This window comes from Trichosurus vulpecula, chromosome 1 (genome assembly GCF_011100635.1).
Source record: "Trichosurus vulpecula isolate mTriVul1 chromosome 1, mTriVul1.pri, whole genome shotgun sequence".
Classification (NCBI taxonomy): domain Eukaryota; kingdom Metazoa; phylum Chordata; class Mammalia; order Diprotodontia; family Phalangeridae; genus Trichosurus; species Trichosurus vulpecula.
In genome coordinates this window covers 400,163,115-400,181,576 of record NC_050573.1, presented here as the reverse complement: position 1 = coordinate 400,181,576, position 18,462 = coordinate 400,163,115, and the positions used below count along the sequence as shown (strand labels likewise).

General features: G+C 39.5%; 1 protein-coding gene across 1 annotated transcript in view; it reads right to left on the bottom strand.

The window, feature by feature from the left end:
• Positions 1-18,216, bottom strand: part of SPEF2 (sperm flagellar 2) — a 212,752-nt gene extending 194,536 nt beyond the window's left edge. The window contains exons 1-3 of the mRNA XM_036746413.1: positions 18,163-18,216; positions 16,281-16,401; positions 5,190-5,292 (exon numbers count right to left, since the gene is read on the bottom strand). Of these exons, the coding sequence (XP_036602308.1) occupies positions 5,190-5,292; positions 16,281-16,401; positions 18,163-18,216 (278 nt within the window). The remainder of the gene's footprint in view (positions 1-5,189; positions 5,293-16,280; positions 16,402-18,162) is intronic.
• Positions 18,217-18,462: the final 246 nt, after the last annotated feature.

The window sequence follows — 18,462 nt, the reverse complement described above, 5'->3', positions numbered from 1 at the left end:
GAGATGTAACCCTCCCAGAGAAATCCATGTTCATTTTTGTACATATCCTGGTTGCTTTTCACACTTAACAGGAGGGCTAACGATACTCATAGGCAGACTCTTCTTTCAGAGTGAGGAATGTTGCCCCTAGCATGGACGATTCCCAAGGCAAATGCCTTCAAACTACATAAGGCCTAATGTTGTCTTATTTTGATACTTGGAAGGAACACCAATTTCATCAGAATAGGAACTTCTTCCAGTAACAACAAAGATCACAAGTCATCTCTGTTTCCATTAGTACAAAATTCAGATCACCCTTCTGGTGATGAGCAGCTCCACACTGAGCTATCTGGTTCTTGAATGACAGAAACATATTACTCTGGGCCCATTTTCAAAGCTTTTTTTCTAGCCTGGCAAAATCCATGTAGCTTGTCCTCTGTTTGCATAACTTTTGAGAGCCCAGAGTCACTTCCACACTACAAGGAGGCTTCAAAATGGGATTATATCAATTTTACATTCTGAAGTAATTTAGCGTCCTTTTAAAAACTGAATTTAAACTCCAATTTGAGAAACAATATGACATAGAGAAGACCCGGCTTCAGCTCTCACCTCTGACACACACTGGCTTTGAGACTCTCAGAAAGTCATTTAACCTCTCAGTGCTCTAAGTAATTTCTCATACCACAATTTTAAGAGAAGGTACTGACCTGAATTGGTACAGGAAGTTCCTTATAACAGTGAATTCACAGATCCAGTCCCTATTCCTATTCTCTAGATTCCAAATATGCCTATTACAAAATTTAAAAATGAATAGGCAAGATTCCTCAATTGAAGGGAAAAAATCCAAGCCATCAATAGCTATATAGAAAAAAAGTCCAAGACACTAATAATGGTAGAAATCAAAATGAAAGCAACTCTGAAGTTCTACCTCAGACTCGGTTGACAGAATTGACAAAAAAGGAAAATGACAAATATTGGAGGGACTGTGGGAGAACAGGCACATTAATGAACTATTAGCAGAGCTATGAATTTGTATAGCTATTCTGGAAAACAATTTGGAACTACGCCCCAAAAGAGGCTAAACTGTGATACTATTACTCGATTAAAGAGTGGAAAGAAATAGGAAACAGACTCATAGTCTCAAAAATCCCTATAGTGGCTTTTTTTGTGGTGGCAAGGAATTGGAAATCAAGAAATGGTGGAAAAAAATTATGGCAGATGAATGTATGATGGCAGATGAATTGTGCCACAAGAAAATGACAGAAGAGACAGTTTTGGAGAAAACTGGAAAGACTTATATGAACTGATACATAATGAAGTAAGCAGAATCAGAACAATTGATGTAACAAAAACATCAAGAAAAGGAGTAGCTTTGAAAGATTTGAGATCTTTGATCCATGCAATCAATGATCAGCCATGATTCTAGGGTAATGATGATGAAAAGTTGTTCACCTCTTGAGAAGTGAAGAATTTGATAGGCAGAATCAAACATAATTTTGGATATAATTAGCATAGATTTTTTTTCTTTTGGGAAGGAGAGAAAGTTAATGCTTTTTAATTAAAAATATTTTCAAAAGTTTAGACAAGATTTTAAAATTTGATGGACCACAGAATTGGGAACTGTAAGCTTGCTGAGTGGCACTGAAATAATCACAAATTTTCTGACTTATGTGACACCCAAAGAAGTATAGTCTAGGGGGAGGAAAAGTAGTGCCAAAGATTTAATATGGATACTTATTCTGCTGTTCAAATATCTGGTTACATAGGACTCATCCAGAAGGATAAAATTATATTCACTTTGGTGGGAAATCAAATTTATCCCTTTCAGAAAGAACCCTGAGACAACTTAGTATCTACATTGTCACACTGGGTTATTTGGCTTAGACTTGCAAATCCCCTATGCTGTAGGTAGGCATTCTGTCCTAAACTTGAGCCAGTTCCCAAAGTTATGGAAAATCTAGGTTCTCTTAAAGACTGGGTTTCCCTATCTTGCCCAGGGAAGTCAGTGGTATTCGTGGGCCTGATCTCAATACTGATCAAGCACTAGAGCTTTGACCTGCTCTCTTTCTGACCTAGGTTAGTTCACAACTTCTTAGGCAGCCTGGTGTTCCCAACTGGACTTAGTGCAGACATATGATCAACTTACCCCACTGCTACTCAGAATTCCAAAGGTCAAAACATCCACCAACCTTAGTCCTCTTGGTAGTTGAGATCACAGGTACGTGCCAACACAGTTAGCTGAATTCTAGGTTTTCTACAGGACATGAGAACTTATTGGAAGCAGGAGTGTGAATAATTTCCTTCAGTTTAGAAGTGACTCTCCCCAAAAGGACCATACTAGCAACACAGTCATCATCACCAGACTACGACAATATCTCAGGACAGTAATGGGGCTCAAAGACCATGCCTGAGCTTATCAGGAACCCAGAACAGTTGTAGGAAAAGGTAAGAGGAGAAGGTAAGAATTGACCCAATAGCCCAGAATTTTCCAACCTCTGGGACTTATCTTATCCTGCATCAGCCCTCCCAGGATATATTGTGGCAAAAGAAAAAGGCAGGAGTGGTAGAGGAAAACTGGTTATAGATAGAAAGGGATCACCCAAATAGTTTGTCCTAGCCTGACATTCAAATATACGGGGCACGACAAGATTCCCCACCAGTCTATTGCTTCTCTAGGGCAGGAAGAAATATGATGCAAACAATCTTCCCAACTACCAGAGCCCTTCCTCCTTAATTTATTTTGTATTTATTCTCTCTAAAAATTAAAACATATATTGTACATAAAGTACATGTTGTTTCCTGCAGGTGACTATAATAAACTGTTCAGAGAAGGATCTTTCATTTTTCTCTTTGTATCCCTTCTCTTAATAAGTTCTTGTTGTTTTATTGATAATGAAGGAAGTATTGACCTAAGTGGGTACAGAAGGACAGTTCTTCCATTGCTCTTTCTACCTCAATAAAGGAACATGGCTGCCCTCCCTTTCAGCATGCCTTCTCAGCATGAAGGGTGGAATTGGACTCAGTAATTAGGGACCTGCTGCTACTATTTTTAAAAAATTTTTATTAGAGTCATCTCTTTTACTTACACATTAAAATACAAAACCAAAAACACTACCTGCTACCAAGCACAAAATTTGCCTGTTCAACTTCTTCATGTTGTAGAGAACTTACCAACATAGATATAAGTTCAGGAGAGGCTGGGGCCACATAGGAGATGTGTAGAGAGGAAACCAAATAGATGAAATAATGAATGAAAGAATGACTGTGATACAAAAGAGGTGACTATGGCATTACTTCCTAAAGTAGTAAACAACTTTTTTTTCTCCTTCTGATGCTTGGCTTTTGAAAAGACTGCCTTTTATGGTTAACTTTGGAGGGTAAGATGTTTTGAAAGACTAAATAAATTTACTTGTTCTAGAGTTACTGTATTCTCTGCCAAAAGCCTTCTCTCTAGTGCCTCATCATAGGCAGCTAGGCGGTATCGTGGAGAGAGCACCAGGTCTGGAGTCAGGAGGACCTGAGTTCAAATGCTGCCTCAGACACCAATAGCTATGTCACCCTGGCAAGTCACTTAACCCAGTCTGCCTCAGTTTCCTCATCTCTCAAATAAGCTAGAGAGGGAAATGGCAAACTACTCCAAGAAAACTCCAAATGGGGTCACAAAGAGTCAGACATGACTGAAAAACAACTGAATGACGACGACAAGCCTCATCTTTTGTGAGGGTATAGAGGAGATCCCAGGCTCCTGAAGGACATACCCACGTGCTGGAATGCCCTGGAAATGCTGCGCAAGGCCAAACCAAATTGGAATGGATCACATGATTAGACATTTAAAGCAGGAAGATTTCTTAGAAGGCATCTAGCCCAAACCTCTCATTTTATAGAGGGGAAAATGGAGGCCCAGAGTGACCACCCACGTTTGTATAGATACTAAATTGCAGAACCAGGATTTGAACCCATGTCCTCTGCTTTCAATCCAGCATACTTTCCAATTCACCCTGCTGCTTTAAATATGGAACTAGTAGTTCTCTCGAAACTAGAGAAGTTAGTCATTAGTCGGCTAAAGGTTGATAAGTCAATGAATTCTTGGCCAGAGAAAATCTCAAAGAACACATAAGGGAGAAGTGACATACATCAGTGGGGGAGGGTCTCTTCATATCTGTAACAACACAGATTCTTAAATTACTAAAGTGTCATCAAACATCATGAATTGAGATGTCCTCAACCACCCCAAGGCCCAGGCTCATCATTTTTGAAAACGAACTACGAAGAGCTCATACTCATGATTCCAATATGGCACATGCCACAGAATATGATTTTACAGACTTCTGATCATAGCTCATTCTGCTGGTATACATTGAAATGTAGGTACAGGGTGAGCACAGGGAAGTACACTAGCAACCAGGGGACTGTTCCACCCTGTACATATAGCTCTTCTCACACCAGTTCACACATGTCCAGCCAGGACCCCCATGGCCTGCACTGCTCACTCATTCACTCTCTCACATGCAATCACTGAAAGCACCCTCACTCTCCACTCACTCCCAAACCATATGAACCCACAGGCTTACCAATGCTTATCTACTTGAGCTTGACTGTTCAACCCCTTCTCCCCTTAAGGGAAACGGTATAGAGGAGATACCTGGGCAGCAGACAAGTAGACAAGAATTGGTAAAGAGAGGCCCTAGAAGGATGTTGCTGTCAGTGTGGTCCAACATCAAAGAACTCCATACTTGTGAGGCCTCTTATCACTACCAATCAGTATATTTCTATTTGTCTGATGTGATCACCTCACCCAGATGGCTCTGGTTCTTTCCCTTTCCCTAAAGGAGAAGAGGGGGCTGAGCAATCTGTCCCTGGTTCTTTAAGCCTCAAGTGAAGAAGCACCGGAGGACCTCTGATCACACACACTACTCTATGGCTGGCAATCCCAATGGCACTTACAAGAAACCCTAGTTGCACCATGAATCATCAGTCTTCCTTTCACATTCCCTCCTCACTCCCAGGCCAATTTCTCAACCTCCAAGCTGAAAAGCATGGCAATAACCACGAAGCTATTTCCTGAAACTTTTCAGAAGCTCAGTAGAATTCGGGGCAGGCACATCCCCTTGCAGCCTCTAGGGAACACTTGTTTGTCCTTTTTCCATTCTGGCTTCACAGCCTCATGGGATTCCAACCAGTAAGAGCAGTCAGTGCAGAAGCATCCTTACCTGCCTTCTGAAAATTGGGGGAAATCATCCTGAAGTTCATGTTTGTGCAGAAGTTCACCAAGTAGGAAGCCATTAGAAAAATCCTTTTCCAGTGCCTTTGGACCTGATTTTTTTAAAAGATTAAGATATTTTAAAATAGTGAGCATAACACATATAACACTCTCAAGTTCACACAAATCAAAATTAAAAAATCTTTAATTCATTGAGTTATAAAAAATAGTTTTTTGATAAATAATAACCCATCTTCCAGGAACCAAAATACAAAAAAGGAAAACAAAAAGACAACTGTGCTCTAATACAGGACTCTTCCTCCCTTTGCCCTACCACTCTCCAACTTGCCCTGCCTAAAGACAGGGCAAGCACATCTGGGAGCAGGCCTACTCCCAACCACCTCTGTCCATATGTGCTAGAGAATGTGGCAAAGGCTGGGACTGAGGAGGAAGCATGCTCGTAGACCTGTCATCATGGGAATAGACGGGTAGGGAGAGAGCAGATGGCAGAATTTTGGGAAAAAAAAGGTAACCAAATCATATCAATTCCCCTTTGCTGCTGTGGATGCTAAACTTATGAATGCCAGGATGTAGCTATCTGGGCACAGCATGGATGGATTCTTTTACCCATGCTTGACTTACATGAGTAGGCTGCAGCTGAGTATAGTCTTTGATTGGGATCAGCAGCAGAGACAGGAACATAAGTGCAAAAATAAGAGAAGTGAGAGATAACATGAGATCAGAGCTCTTGTTAGAGAGGCTTCAGTGAACTGAGTTCCTGGGGACAAATGACTCCAAGGTCCATGTAAAAGCTGTGTGCCCTGCTGAGGGGACAAGAATTGATCTTATTATAAGTAAACCAGGAGTGCATTCTCCCCTTCCAGGGATGCTGACTATGCTTATGGGATGGAATGAGGTGGCTTGGCATGGGGAGATCAAACTTTGTGGCTATATGTGCAAGTAAATGAGAGTTAAAACCAAGCCTCATTGCTACTGTTTTGTTATGGTGACTTTTATTACTTCAGTCAAACATTTATTCTAATTATTTTATTATTTATCTATCCTCTCTCTCTCTCTCTCTCTCTCTCTCTCTCTCTCTCTCTCTCTCTCTCTCTCTCTCTCTTTCTCCCCACCTCTCTCCTAATTACTAGGGTAATTAGGAAAAGAGAGGGGATGGTTAGTGCAGACAGAAGAGAAGGGGGTAGAAGTTTCCCTAGTAGAGATGGGAAGTGAGAACTGGGTTATTGAAATAAATGTTACGACCCACAATGGGGGCAGTTAAGCAGTCCGAGATTGGAAGTTACTCCAGAATGTCAGTGTTAGGCAGTACTTGCAGCAGGTTGGGATGAGCTTTTGACTGACAGTGCCTGACCCTCAGGAATAGTGTCAAACACAGCCCACAGCACCCCTTGGGTTCCACATAAAGTGGAAGAAGAACAAATTAGCTATAGGATATCCACTCGGGTGACCTGTATTTCAGCTTTGGCTCTGCACCTGAATCGCTGGATAACATTTCATTTCTTTCTACCTCAGTTTAATCATTTGTAACATGAAGAAGTGAATTAGATGATCTCTAGAGTCACTTCTGATATTTTATGATTATAATGCTAGAGTTAAAAACAAAGGCATGCATACTAAAATATTTACGGAATTTTACTATGTTACTTTGGTTGTCTAGCATCAAATGCAGTGATCAGTCAAGTAATTATGCATTTATTAAGCACCTACAGGTGTCAGGTACTTGGCTAAGTACTGGGGATAAAAAGTCTCTTTTTAATCTAATGAAGGGTGACATAAAAAAAGGAAAAGAAGGCACATACAGGATAAATTGGAGATAACCTCAGGGAGAAGGCACTGACATTAAGGAATACTGAGAAAGACATCTGGCAGAAGGTGGGATGTCAGATGAAATTTGAAGGAAGTAGGGCAGAGGGTAGGAGTGATGCAAGTGTGAGTTCCAGGCATGTGGGATACCCAGTGAAAATATCCAGAGCTGCCAGATGGAATATCTTGTGGGAGGAGCCCTTAGCAGACCAGAGTTACTGAACTACAGAGGGGATAAGGTATAAGAAAACTTGATAGGTATGAGGGGACCAGGTTATAGAGGACTTTAATAGCTAAACAGAGGTTTTTAGATTTGATTCCAGAGGCAATAGGAAGCCACTGGAGTTTACTGGATAGCGGAGTGACAATAATTTATTATATTTTATTCTCCATGTGCAACTGTGGAATCAACTCATAGTTGCAGATGGCATAGGCTATAGAACTGAATAGAAACTAATACCTGGACATAGAATGGGATCTGCTTTCTGGAAAAAAAAAACTGATATCAACCTGCTTTTTTGGTCATCTGTCTTTCCTAAAATGTAGTGAAGAGTGTCTCACCACATTACTTTCTGTGTCTCTGATTCTCAGCACTGTGTCAGTACTCTCTGCTTGTTCTCTCTGATTGGAAGGCTGGAGGGCAGAGCAATGAAATCTTCCCAAGGCCTCCCTTATTGAGGGCTCAGATTTTTCCCACTGAGTGTCTTTCTTCAAACAGCTGCTCTGTTTGGTTTTCATCATGCCTCTGGGCTGGGTGCCATCTGGTCATCCCCATCCTGTTTTCCAGCTTCCTTTTGTGTACTGCCTTTCTCCATTAGATTGTGAGCTCCTTGAGGACAGGGACTGTCTTTTTCTTATTTGCATCCCCAGTGCTTAGCACATAGTGTGTGCTTAATAATAGGTGTATGTGCTCAATGAATGTTTACAGACTATTCACTAGTATATATGACATGATAGACTTACTGCAAAATTTAAAATTTCTGCAAAATATAATCAAAAGGCAAAGGAGCTCTGTCCCAAATTATTTCCATACCTTTTACCAAAAAAGTTTTCTTCATTGTTAGTACCAGTTTCTTTTAACTTGTTACGTGTATTCGTAATAACCATGATTTCTGAATCATGAACACAATGGACTAGAGGCATTTCTTTGTCAGCCTGTATCCTTTTTTCTCTCATTGCCACATGTTGATGGGTTGTACATCTCTAACCACTTCATTAACTTTTGCTAGCATGTCTGGGGCACTGTAAGGTTCAACATTCCTTACTAGAATGAGATAATACCTTAGAGACTCAATGTCAGTATGCATTTTTCTCCAAGTCCTTTTTAGTATTTTAATATAAGTTCAAAGAGAAACATCTTGAAAGTTGCATATTGAATCCTATTGATGTGATGAAAAGTCTTACATAGAATCTGTGCTATAGATCAAAATTTGTCAGAAATCTCTTCTCTAATAATATTTCTTATTCTAGATAACAATACCCTGGTACAAGGGTTAAATAAGCGTTAAATAAGTGACTACACTGGCAAGAAATGAGATGTGAAAATATAACCAGATACTAACACAGAATATCAGAATTGACAGGGATCTCAGAGGTCCATCTTGTCCAATAAGACCCTTCTACAACATTACAGAAAAGTGTTACCTGGTTCCACTCAAAGACCTCAAAAGCAGTGAAGGGAGACAACTGATTCCAATTGGGACAGCCCTAAGTGTCAAGAGGTTCTCTATATATACAGCTGAAATCTGAATCATTGAGAGGTGCATATGTTATCTCTAGTTCTAATTTCTATGACCAAGTAGCATCCTTATTCCATAAGATAGTATCTCTTCAAATGCTCAAAACTATCAGTCTCTCACTGTCTTTCCTTTCTCAAACATTCCAATTTCCTTAAATCTCCTATGGTAGGTTTACCCATTCCCTTACCATCCTGGTTGTCTCTTCTCAAAATACAAGCTTATCAATATGCTTCCTAAAATTCAGTTCCCAGAAGTGAACATATTGCTCAGATATCCCATTACTCAGTCCAGGGCATAATAAAAGGAGAATAATTCTTTTCTGAATAGTTCTGAATACCACGTTTCTCAGTGAAGTTTAGGATACCGTCATTTGCTTGACTACCTTGGCAAACTGATGTATTTCCAGTTCATTATGACTCCAAGATAATTTTCCAGGAACTGCTATCTAGCCATACAATTTTCATCTCATATTTGTGAAGTGGATTTTTTAAACCCAAGTATGTAATTTTGCATTGATCTATCTTCAATTTCATCTTATGCAATTTGGCCATTCGTCAGCTTTTTAGAATCTCAACGTCATCATCCAATGTATCCACTATCTCTCCCAGTAACAGGTCACCTGTGAATCTAACAGGTGCGCCTTCTACATCTTCCACTTACAAGCGTGCACAAGGGCAAAGGTAGATCCTTGTGGCACTGCACTAAAAACTTTCATCCATGCAATTAATGGCTATTCTTTGGAGCCTGCCATTCAAGTAGTTTTGAATCTAACAGTATTATCCTGTAATCAACATCTTTCCAGCTTGTCCACATGAATAGCAAGAGACACTCACTACAGCATTACCCTGACCTACCCTATCACAATAGGAACTACGGTGAGTCTGACATTCTGGCATACCTAGAATGTCCTAGTAAAGACATACTGGCTTTTAATGATCCCAGGTTGCCTTTCTGTGTGTTTACAAAGCATCAGTAGGGAAGAGCTAAAAAAAATTCATTGCTAAACACATACACAAAACAAAGTCAAAATTTTGGAACACAGAATTGAAGTGGAGGATAGTGCCTTGAGATGGCTCTCTGCCTTGGGGCTTTTTCTCTTTTTCCTTTAAATTCATTTGCATGGGAGACCAAAAAGAAATTCAGAGTTAAAAAACTGGGAGGCCCTTGGATATACGCAATCCTTGTAAGTTTGCTAAAAGAGCAGTCCCTAAAATTATGCTGACCAGATGAAGTTTGGCCATCTGATTGATAATCTTAGCAGGTAATATTAGGATTTTCTAACTATGCCTCAGACCTTTAGGCAAGTCACTTTATCTCTGTTTGCTTCGGTTTCCTTATCTGTAAACGAGGGATAAGAATATCCGCTACCTCTCATAAAATGAGATCATTTTAAAGTACTTAGCACAGTGCCTGGCACATAGTAAGCACCATACAAATGTTACTAATTATTATTATTTAAGGATCTTAAGATGAAGACACCACCCTTGGTGACCTAGAAGGTAAGGTTTAAAAAATTGATTTAATACCTGCAAGTACTACTTAATAACTGGTCATTCTGTGTTACAAAGATCTTGCTTAGAACCCTCAGACAAAGATTCTCCTTTTGGAGGGGAAAAATCTATCATAGCCAAAGTTCTGGAGAGTCACAGACATTCTTTCTAAGAGAATAAAAGCAGCTATAGATTCTTCCCTAGCTTGGTGACCACCTGGATTAGCCTTTAAGCTGAAGAAGACTCCTGCCTAAGTCAGGAGAAACAAAAAGCAGAGAGAATCTTGTGCTCAGTGGCTGCAAACATCGTCATCAGGCAGATACCATGAGACCATCAGAGAGCAACACTCAGAAGCAATCACATGCCATGCCACCTCTGTAGCAGGAACTGCACATCACAAATGACTCATGTAGAGGAGGCCCAGTAGGACCAGGGAAAGACCATTGCCCCAAAACATGGGCTGCCTGTTTAATTCCCCGTCCCACATGCTCTCTGGCCACAGATGTTCTCTATCCATGCACTCCTCATGTGCTCTGATCACATATATTATTTACATATGCACCATGGCCATGCACGCTCCCTACTGATGTATGTTTCCAAATGTATACCCCGGCCACATGCTCCCCACATGAGGTATGCATTTTCATGAATGCTCATTATGTGTGACCACTCTTCCTCCTGACAGTGTGACTATTTATGGAAGAATATGTCCCAAGTTTATAGAAATAATATTGTATGATTGTCTTTCTTTCTATGCTACATCCTAGAAAGACTTTCCTAGGAGCTGTGTCCTCTGGTTGACCTTTAAAAGTAGCCTTTTTTCTTTTTTAAGTGTGGACCCACAAAGTACCTTGAACCTGGGCTAGATCTTTTGGAATGTGAGTACAAGGGTGTCCTCAGGTGCTACATATCCATTTAATATGCTCTAGAATTGTTCCTAGACACAAAATTAAGCCCACTTACCTATAGTTTATAGACTCCACTCATTTCCCTTTCTTGAAAATGGGCCAATATAGGCCCTTCTCTAGTCCTTTTCCAAGATTCATTAGATTTTGTACCAGCCCAATAATTTGAATTTACTGAGGTAGCAGTAGTTAAATTTGGTCTTACTCCCTTCGCACTTACTTTGGGTTTCTCCTACCTCATAACTGCTTTTGTTCAGTCCAACAAGAATTCTCTTTGCAAGAGAAAAAAGGCAATGGTCCAATAGCTAACCAATTCTCCTCTTATCCCAAAACTAATAAAGATCCTCTTATTGTACTTAACATTCTATTTCATTTTAATCCTCAAATAATTATGCTTCCTTCTATTGTATATCTGTATGTCATTAATCTATACATGTCATATGTATATATAGGATATACATGTATGTGTGTACATGTGCGTATGTGTGTGTATGTAGTAAAAGTTTCCACTCCAAACATACACATAGATGGGTCAGATTTTACCTTTTCATTTAGGCCTGGGACAGGGAGGAGGCGCCCTTGGATCATTTCACTACAGAAAGTTTGGAATCCAGACAATAGAAAGACTTCTATAACACAGAGAACTCTGTCCTAGTGCTATCATGCACCAAGGCTCAATTTGTTACTATGTTATGGTGACAGCTGAGCTGTACTGACTCATGTAGCAATGTGGCCCTCCTAGGAAGCCGTTATGTCCTTTAATTTTACTGAGATGGTCAGGGAATCTTAAAAGTATGAAATATATTTAAAAGACTTTCTAGTCCAGCTCCCTACCAAATTCCCCCAAATTAAACTATCCTTTTTATCTCCAATGCTTAATAGGGGGCCTGGCATACAGTTGGTGCTTAATAAGTACTTAGTGACTTACTGACTGACTCAGGAAAAACCTTCCAGAGCATTCCAGACAAGTTGTTAATCAGGCTCTGCATAAAGGTTTCTAGTCATATGGAACTCAGTATATGTGCCTCAATAGACAAGAGATTATATTTTTGGAGAGGCCTTGATTCTTACAGCTTTATTATAAAGACAACACATTTATATTCCTCTATCATTCACAATGTAGAAAATTTTAAAGATTTAATATTTTATTTTTTCCCAAAATTACATGGAAAAACAATTTTAACATTCTTTTTCTTTTTTAACATTTTGAGTTCCAAATTTCCTCCTTCCCTCTCATCCTCCCTTCACTGTTCAATGGAAAAATATTTAAAACCCAATAAAATTCAGACACTACTCTATAATTTGGGGCAACTAGGTGGCACCGTGGATAGACTGCCAAGCCTGGAGTCTGGAAGACTCACTTTCCTGATTTCAAATCTGGTTTCAGACACTTAATAGCTGTGTGAACCTGAGCAAATCAATTAACCCTGTTTGAGGGGGAAAGAAAAACCCCAGATAAGTTCACAAAGACTCAGACAAGACTGAAAATGACAAAACAACAATACTCTATAATTTAGATGGCTCTATTAAAAGATTAACATTCAGCAAGATCTAGCCTGTGTCTAATCCCACTTGAAAAACAGATTTAGTTCTATTTTAATTTTTTCTCTAGTATGAGACTGAAACCATCAACTTTGATAACCTATCCCTTTCAAGCATTTAACATAGTTTACAAAAAGCCTCAATATCTGGCATTAAATTTCAAATGCTACCTCATTGCCTTATTTCATGGGACTGCTCACCATTCCTCTTCTTCTAGTTTTATTAAACTAAAGATCTGAATAGTCTGATCTTGATTTGCACAATGCCTAGGTGCTCTTAGACTCATGGCCTCAACTCCTACTCACTCTGAGCCACACTCCAATGAAGCACAATGGTGCCAAGTTATGCAGAGAATAATGAAATCAGACTGTTATGTTGATACCAAAAAGAATAAATTTTCTGATGAACATGATGTATGAAATTTGAGACAAGTAAGGGTTGTGGTCTATCAAAAACCCTATTCTGGATATCAGAAGACTCAGGTCTAGACCTGGTTCTGACACTAATTAAGCTTGAGCAAGTTCCTTAACCTCTCTGGGCCTCAGTTTCCTAAAATATTTAAGAGAAAAGGTTTAGCTCAAAGGTTATTTATATCTCTAAAATTCTCTGACTTTAGGTGTCTTTTAGATTATCCAACAATATTAATCTAAGACGGGGAACAATCCTATGCTACACTATGAAAGCATCCACAGGTGGGGTATGGTATGGGGAAACTATTTGGAAGTTTTACTATGTATTGTTTCCTTTGAATAAATACCATTTGATAATTTCGACAAAGCCTGGACAAACACTTAACATCTGTGACCTATAAGAAATAAAAAGTATTATATTATATTTTCTAATACTAATATTGGCATCCATTGAATATCATAAGTCTGCACAACAAAACTATTTAAAAGCAACATATTCTAGTTAAAAACAGTTTGACAGTCTTTTGGAATTCTTTATATTTAAGTTGGTCTGTATGCTAGATGGAATTGAGAGGGCTCCCAATTATCTAAACTAAATTTTTTTAACTCAATCCCTAGGAGACTGTAAAATCTTTAAGGGTAGAGGGCTAGATTTAACTTAATATTTTTCCAAGTATCTAGTACTGTGTATTGTACCAGTAGGCATATTAACTAAACGCTGCTAGGTGGCACAGCGGATACAGCACCAGGCCTAGAGTCAGGGAGACTCATCTTCCCGAGTTCAAATCTGGCCTCAGGCACTCATGAAGACTCAGACACTACTGAATAACAACAAAAATTGATTGAATGACTGCTCCTTGAGTAAGAAGATACAAGTCATATTCTTGGGGGAAAAATGAGAAAAGCATTAAGATTCATACAAAACCTTACTGGCAGTATTATTATCCATGTGTTCTTTTCTGTTGTAAAAGAATTGCTTAAATCTCAAATACAGCTTATGCTAAGATTATCCTTTCATGTTACATTAACTATTTTATCTCTTAGATTATTTTCTGGAAGGAATTATTGTTACATTTAACTTGCTAAATATTTTTAGTTTAATGGATGTGCATAAAGTAGTTGGTTCATCTCAGCTCTCAGTGCCAGACTCTTGAATAAGTTTGGATTTTCCTATGTTGGGACCTATTTGGGCCCCATCTCCATAATTCTTGTTTTAACTGGCATATGAAGGTGCTAGATGCCAAATTTACAATGTCATGAAGAGGAAAATACTGAGTATAATAAAGATTAAGAGGGTGTTGAGTATCATCAGTTAGGGATCCCTTGATTTCATTTTCTCTCCAAATAGATTTTGTTCTTCAAATTCTATGATTCTTGGGACATGCAGAAAAATATGATTGACTCAACTCTTGACTCTTTCTAGCCAGCCAACATTCACCAAAGCAGAATTGGAGTCACTGAGGCAACAGAGAAACATATCTCATTCATATTTTGTCTCCTATATTTTAGCAAATCTCCAGGATTACCACTGGATTAGAGAATTTAGATGTGACTAAGAGATTGTCTAGTTCAATTATCTCATTTTACAGATTGGGACCTGATATCCAGGCTAATGGTTTGTATATTTTCCTAAGAAATACCATCACAATCAACCTCTCATTTTTCTTTCCAACTGGGAACCAGTATGCAATGTGAAGTGAAAGCATTGCTCTATGACTGAATCCCTGTAGTTCTGACCAAGGAAATGTCTTTAGCAAAACAAGTTATCCATCACTACATAAATCCCACACTGTACTACATGAGGGTAGCATATGGACTACCATTGAAAAGAGTTAAAGAAAGAAGTAATCTAAGAGTTAATTTCTTAATATCCTTCCATGGTTCAACCATTAACAAAAAAGAATCCTGTATAAAAAAAAGTACATTTGGGGGAAAAAAGTAAGTTCTTGTAAAAACCTTCATGACTCTATAAGCAATAAAGCTGTCTTTATTACATTTGGAAAATTAGATATTTTTTTTGCTTCGAGTTTATCTTGAACATAATTGTTCATTTTCTTTTAAATCATATAAAAGTTTTAATGTATGTAGCACAGAATGGCCTATATAATTATTTATTTTAACAGCAAGGAAAACACTGTACCATTTGTTTATATTTTCCACTGATGTCTGTTTCCAAGTACAACTCAAGGTATAACTTTAGTCTGAAAAGCACTACATAAGTCTACAGTTTGGTTCTCTTGGAGTTTGTCTCTTTCTCAATATACCGTCCAAGCAGTTAAGACGGAAAGATTTTATGTAGTACATGGTGAGAGTACATGGGGTTCCTAGGATTATATTAGGTTAGGGTATTTCTGCTAACAAGCAACAGGTTTATACTGCAGGGAAGCATAAGCTGGGAATTTTCCATTAACAGCTTATGTCTTTAGGATGTTTTCTTGAAGAGCTGTGGTCTTCTAAACTTTAAAAAAAATACTCTTTTTTCAAGTTGGCATTACCAAAATTGATTAAAATTATAATGGTGCTACTCTTCTGCTTATTTTTATTAATTTTATATCTATTTTTAAGTGTTTCAATCTGTAATTGAGCCCTGGAGACTCTTGAGCAAATGGTTTTTACTGAGCAAATAAATACGCCACTTTAGGCTAAACAATCTGGTAATAATTTTACTAAAGGGAAGTCTAAATTAATAATTCAACATTGCATTTTGCTTACATAATGAAAGAAGAGGAAGTTTTTGAGTGAGTAAAAGATACCAGATATTACCTATTAACAATATATTTTGGGGAGACAATAAGATCCACAGTGGGACCACAACAGAGCTGAGTAGTCAGTTTTGCCTGTTACATCTCCATGTAAGAGATGGGTGCTTGGTAAAGGAGTAGTATCAAGTTTCTGCTACAGAATGCAATCTGTTTTTTGAAAACCCAGTGACACTGAAAACTTGTCACTACTGTGTGAAAGCCAACCTTTGTGGCACTTAATTTCTTTTGGGCACAATTTTCCTGTCCACAAAATTGGACTAGCTTATCTCTAAGGCCATGATTCATTTTGGAGAAATGGCCTTAAGATGGAATTGCACCATAACTACTAACTCGTAGAATCCAATGCTATTAAAAGTTCCAGCAAGCTGGTACCATAGCACGAACAGACTGATAGATCTCTTCAGCAAAAGTCAAGAGATAAAATGGCACCAATGTATAATGAACTCTTTGCCGAAACAATGGGGACAAACCAAGCCAGGGTGATCGAGGAGGCACATCGCTGTGAGAACACCACAGTGTCATACAAGTCTGCCAGCAGGTGAGGTTCACTCTGTAATGGGATTAGGGCATTAAGGCTGTTAGATCATCACAGAAATTAACTGCATCTTTCGTCACAAAGATATAGAAGTCTGGAGGTCTAAAATACCAGTTTGCAGGATCTAGCAGGTGAGGGGTAATTCCAATTTAAGGCCATTGCCCTTAGATTACACGATTAAATTAGATCACAGGATTAAAAGCTGGAAGGCACCTGGAGGACCCTCTAGTCCAGGGGTAGGTCCTCATATTTGGCCCTTTGACTGAATCCAAACTTCACAGAACAAATCCCTTGGATTTGTTCTGTAAAACTTGGACTCGGTCAAAAGGTTGCACCCAAGGACCTAGAAGGCCATGTGTGGCCTCAAGGCTGAAGGTTTCCCTGATTCTAGTCCAACCTCCTTATTTTACAGTTGGGGAAATTTAGCCCAGGAAAAATTAAGTGTAAAACTCCTTACCGTCACACTTCAGGGACAAATTTTGAACAGCAATCTCTAACAATGATGTAGGAAAAGTAAGGTTGGGTAGCGGATAGGGTGTTGGACTTGTAATAAAAGAAGGCATTATCCTATTAGCTATGTGACAATGGGCAAATGGAAAATAGTGATCATAATCGCACCTACCTCACAATGGTGCTGTGAGAATCCAATTAGATAATGAATATATAAAGCACTTCGGAAACCTTAAAATGCTTTATAAATGTGAGTCTTTGTTGCCATCATCACCATTATCATCATCAGTACCCACATCAGCCCTGAAATTGGCACTGAGTTATGTGTATACCGCTGGGGAAAAGTATCTAACACAAGGCAAGGATCTTGGTGATCTCTAGGTGATCACAGGCAGAAGTCAATGTCAAGAAAGCTAAATTTGAATCAAGAAGACTTGGGTTTGAATTCTTACTTTACTACTTACCACCTGTGTAAACTTGTGCCCATCAAATAATGTAATCTCTCTGGCCCTTGGTTTCCTTAACTTTAAAACAAAGGGGCTGGACAAGATAACTTCTAATGTCCTTTCCAGTTCTAAATTTATGATGTAAGATATCCTTCAAGTATTTTTTAATGCCTGGCATTTTCCTCTCTCCAGGCTTGTAAAAGAGTCATTCATAAACTCTTTTTACTCAAATGAGAAAAGAAATTCCTTATGACATGAAATCCTGTGAAATCTTAATTACATTAACAAGGCAGTACATTAGAATGGGAGTTGGAAAAAGAGGTGTCAATGATGTCAGCCCCATGGTGGGCTGAGATGTCAAGGGCAACTGAGGGAAAGAGCTAAGGGGGCCAGCCCTAGGCCCTGGGCAAGAGTTCTTAACCTCAAGTCTGTGAACTTAAAAAAAAAAAAAGTTTCGATATCCGTTGTCTTCCTTTGTAAACTTCTGCATTTTGTCTTGTGTATTAATAACATTATTCTGAGAAAGGGTCCCATAGGCTTCAGACTGCAAAAGGGCACTCTAAAAAGGTGAAAAGACCCTTTCTACAGTCGGATCACCTACGATGCTGACTACCCGTGGGGTCTCCAGGAAGTCACTTAACCGTCTTTGGTCCTCAGTTTCTTCATCCGTTAAATGGAGGAGACTGAACTAGATGACCTCGAAGAAAATATTCCAAAGGTCCCTTCCAGCTCTAGAGCCACGGGGGCCGTTACCTGGGCCTTCCTGTGCACCAAAAACCCGGGGCGGGCTGCCCGCCCTTCCATCCTTCAAGTCCGTGGAGGAATGGGTTTCTCCCTCCCTCTCCAGCCCCACTCGGCCCCCGGCCCGTTACTCACTCACTGTCCGGGACAGCTTCACCTCCTGGTTTAACCACCTGCACACTATGTCCGACATGGCTCCGCCCGCTCCCCTGGACTGCGAGCACCTGCGGGCTAGGGAGATCCGTTTGGCGGAGCGGGCCCGCGTCCTCCTGTTGTTAGGGGCAACCAGTCGCGAAGGGCGCGTCTCCTGGCTGAGGCCTCGCGTCGCTGGGGTGGGGGAGGAGTCAAGTCCCAAGCGGCCCAAGGGGAGGGGCGCGTTTCGTCCCAGGCAGCCCGAAAGATGTGGCGCGCAGGCGCAGGAAGCCCCAAAGGGCGAGCA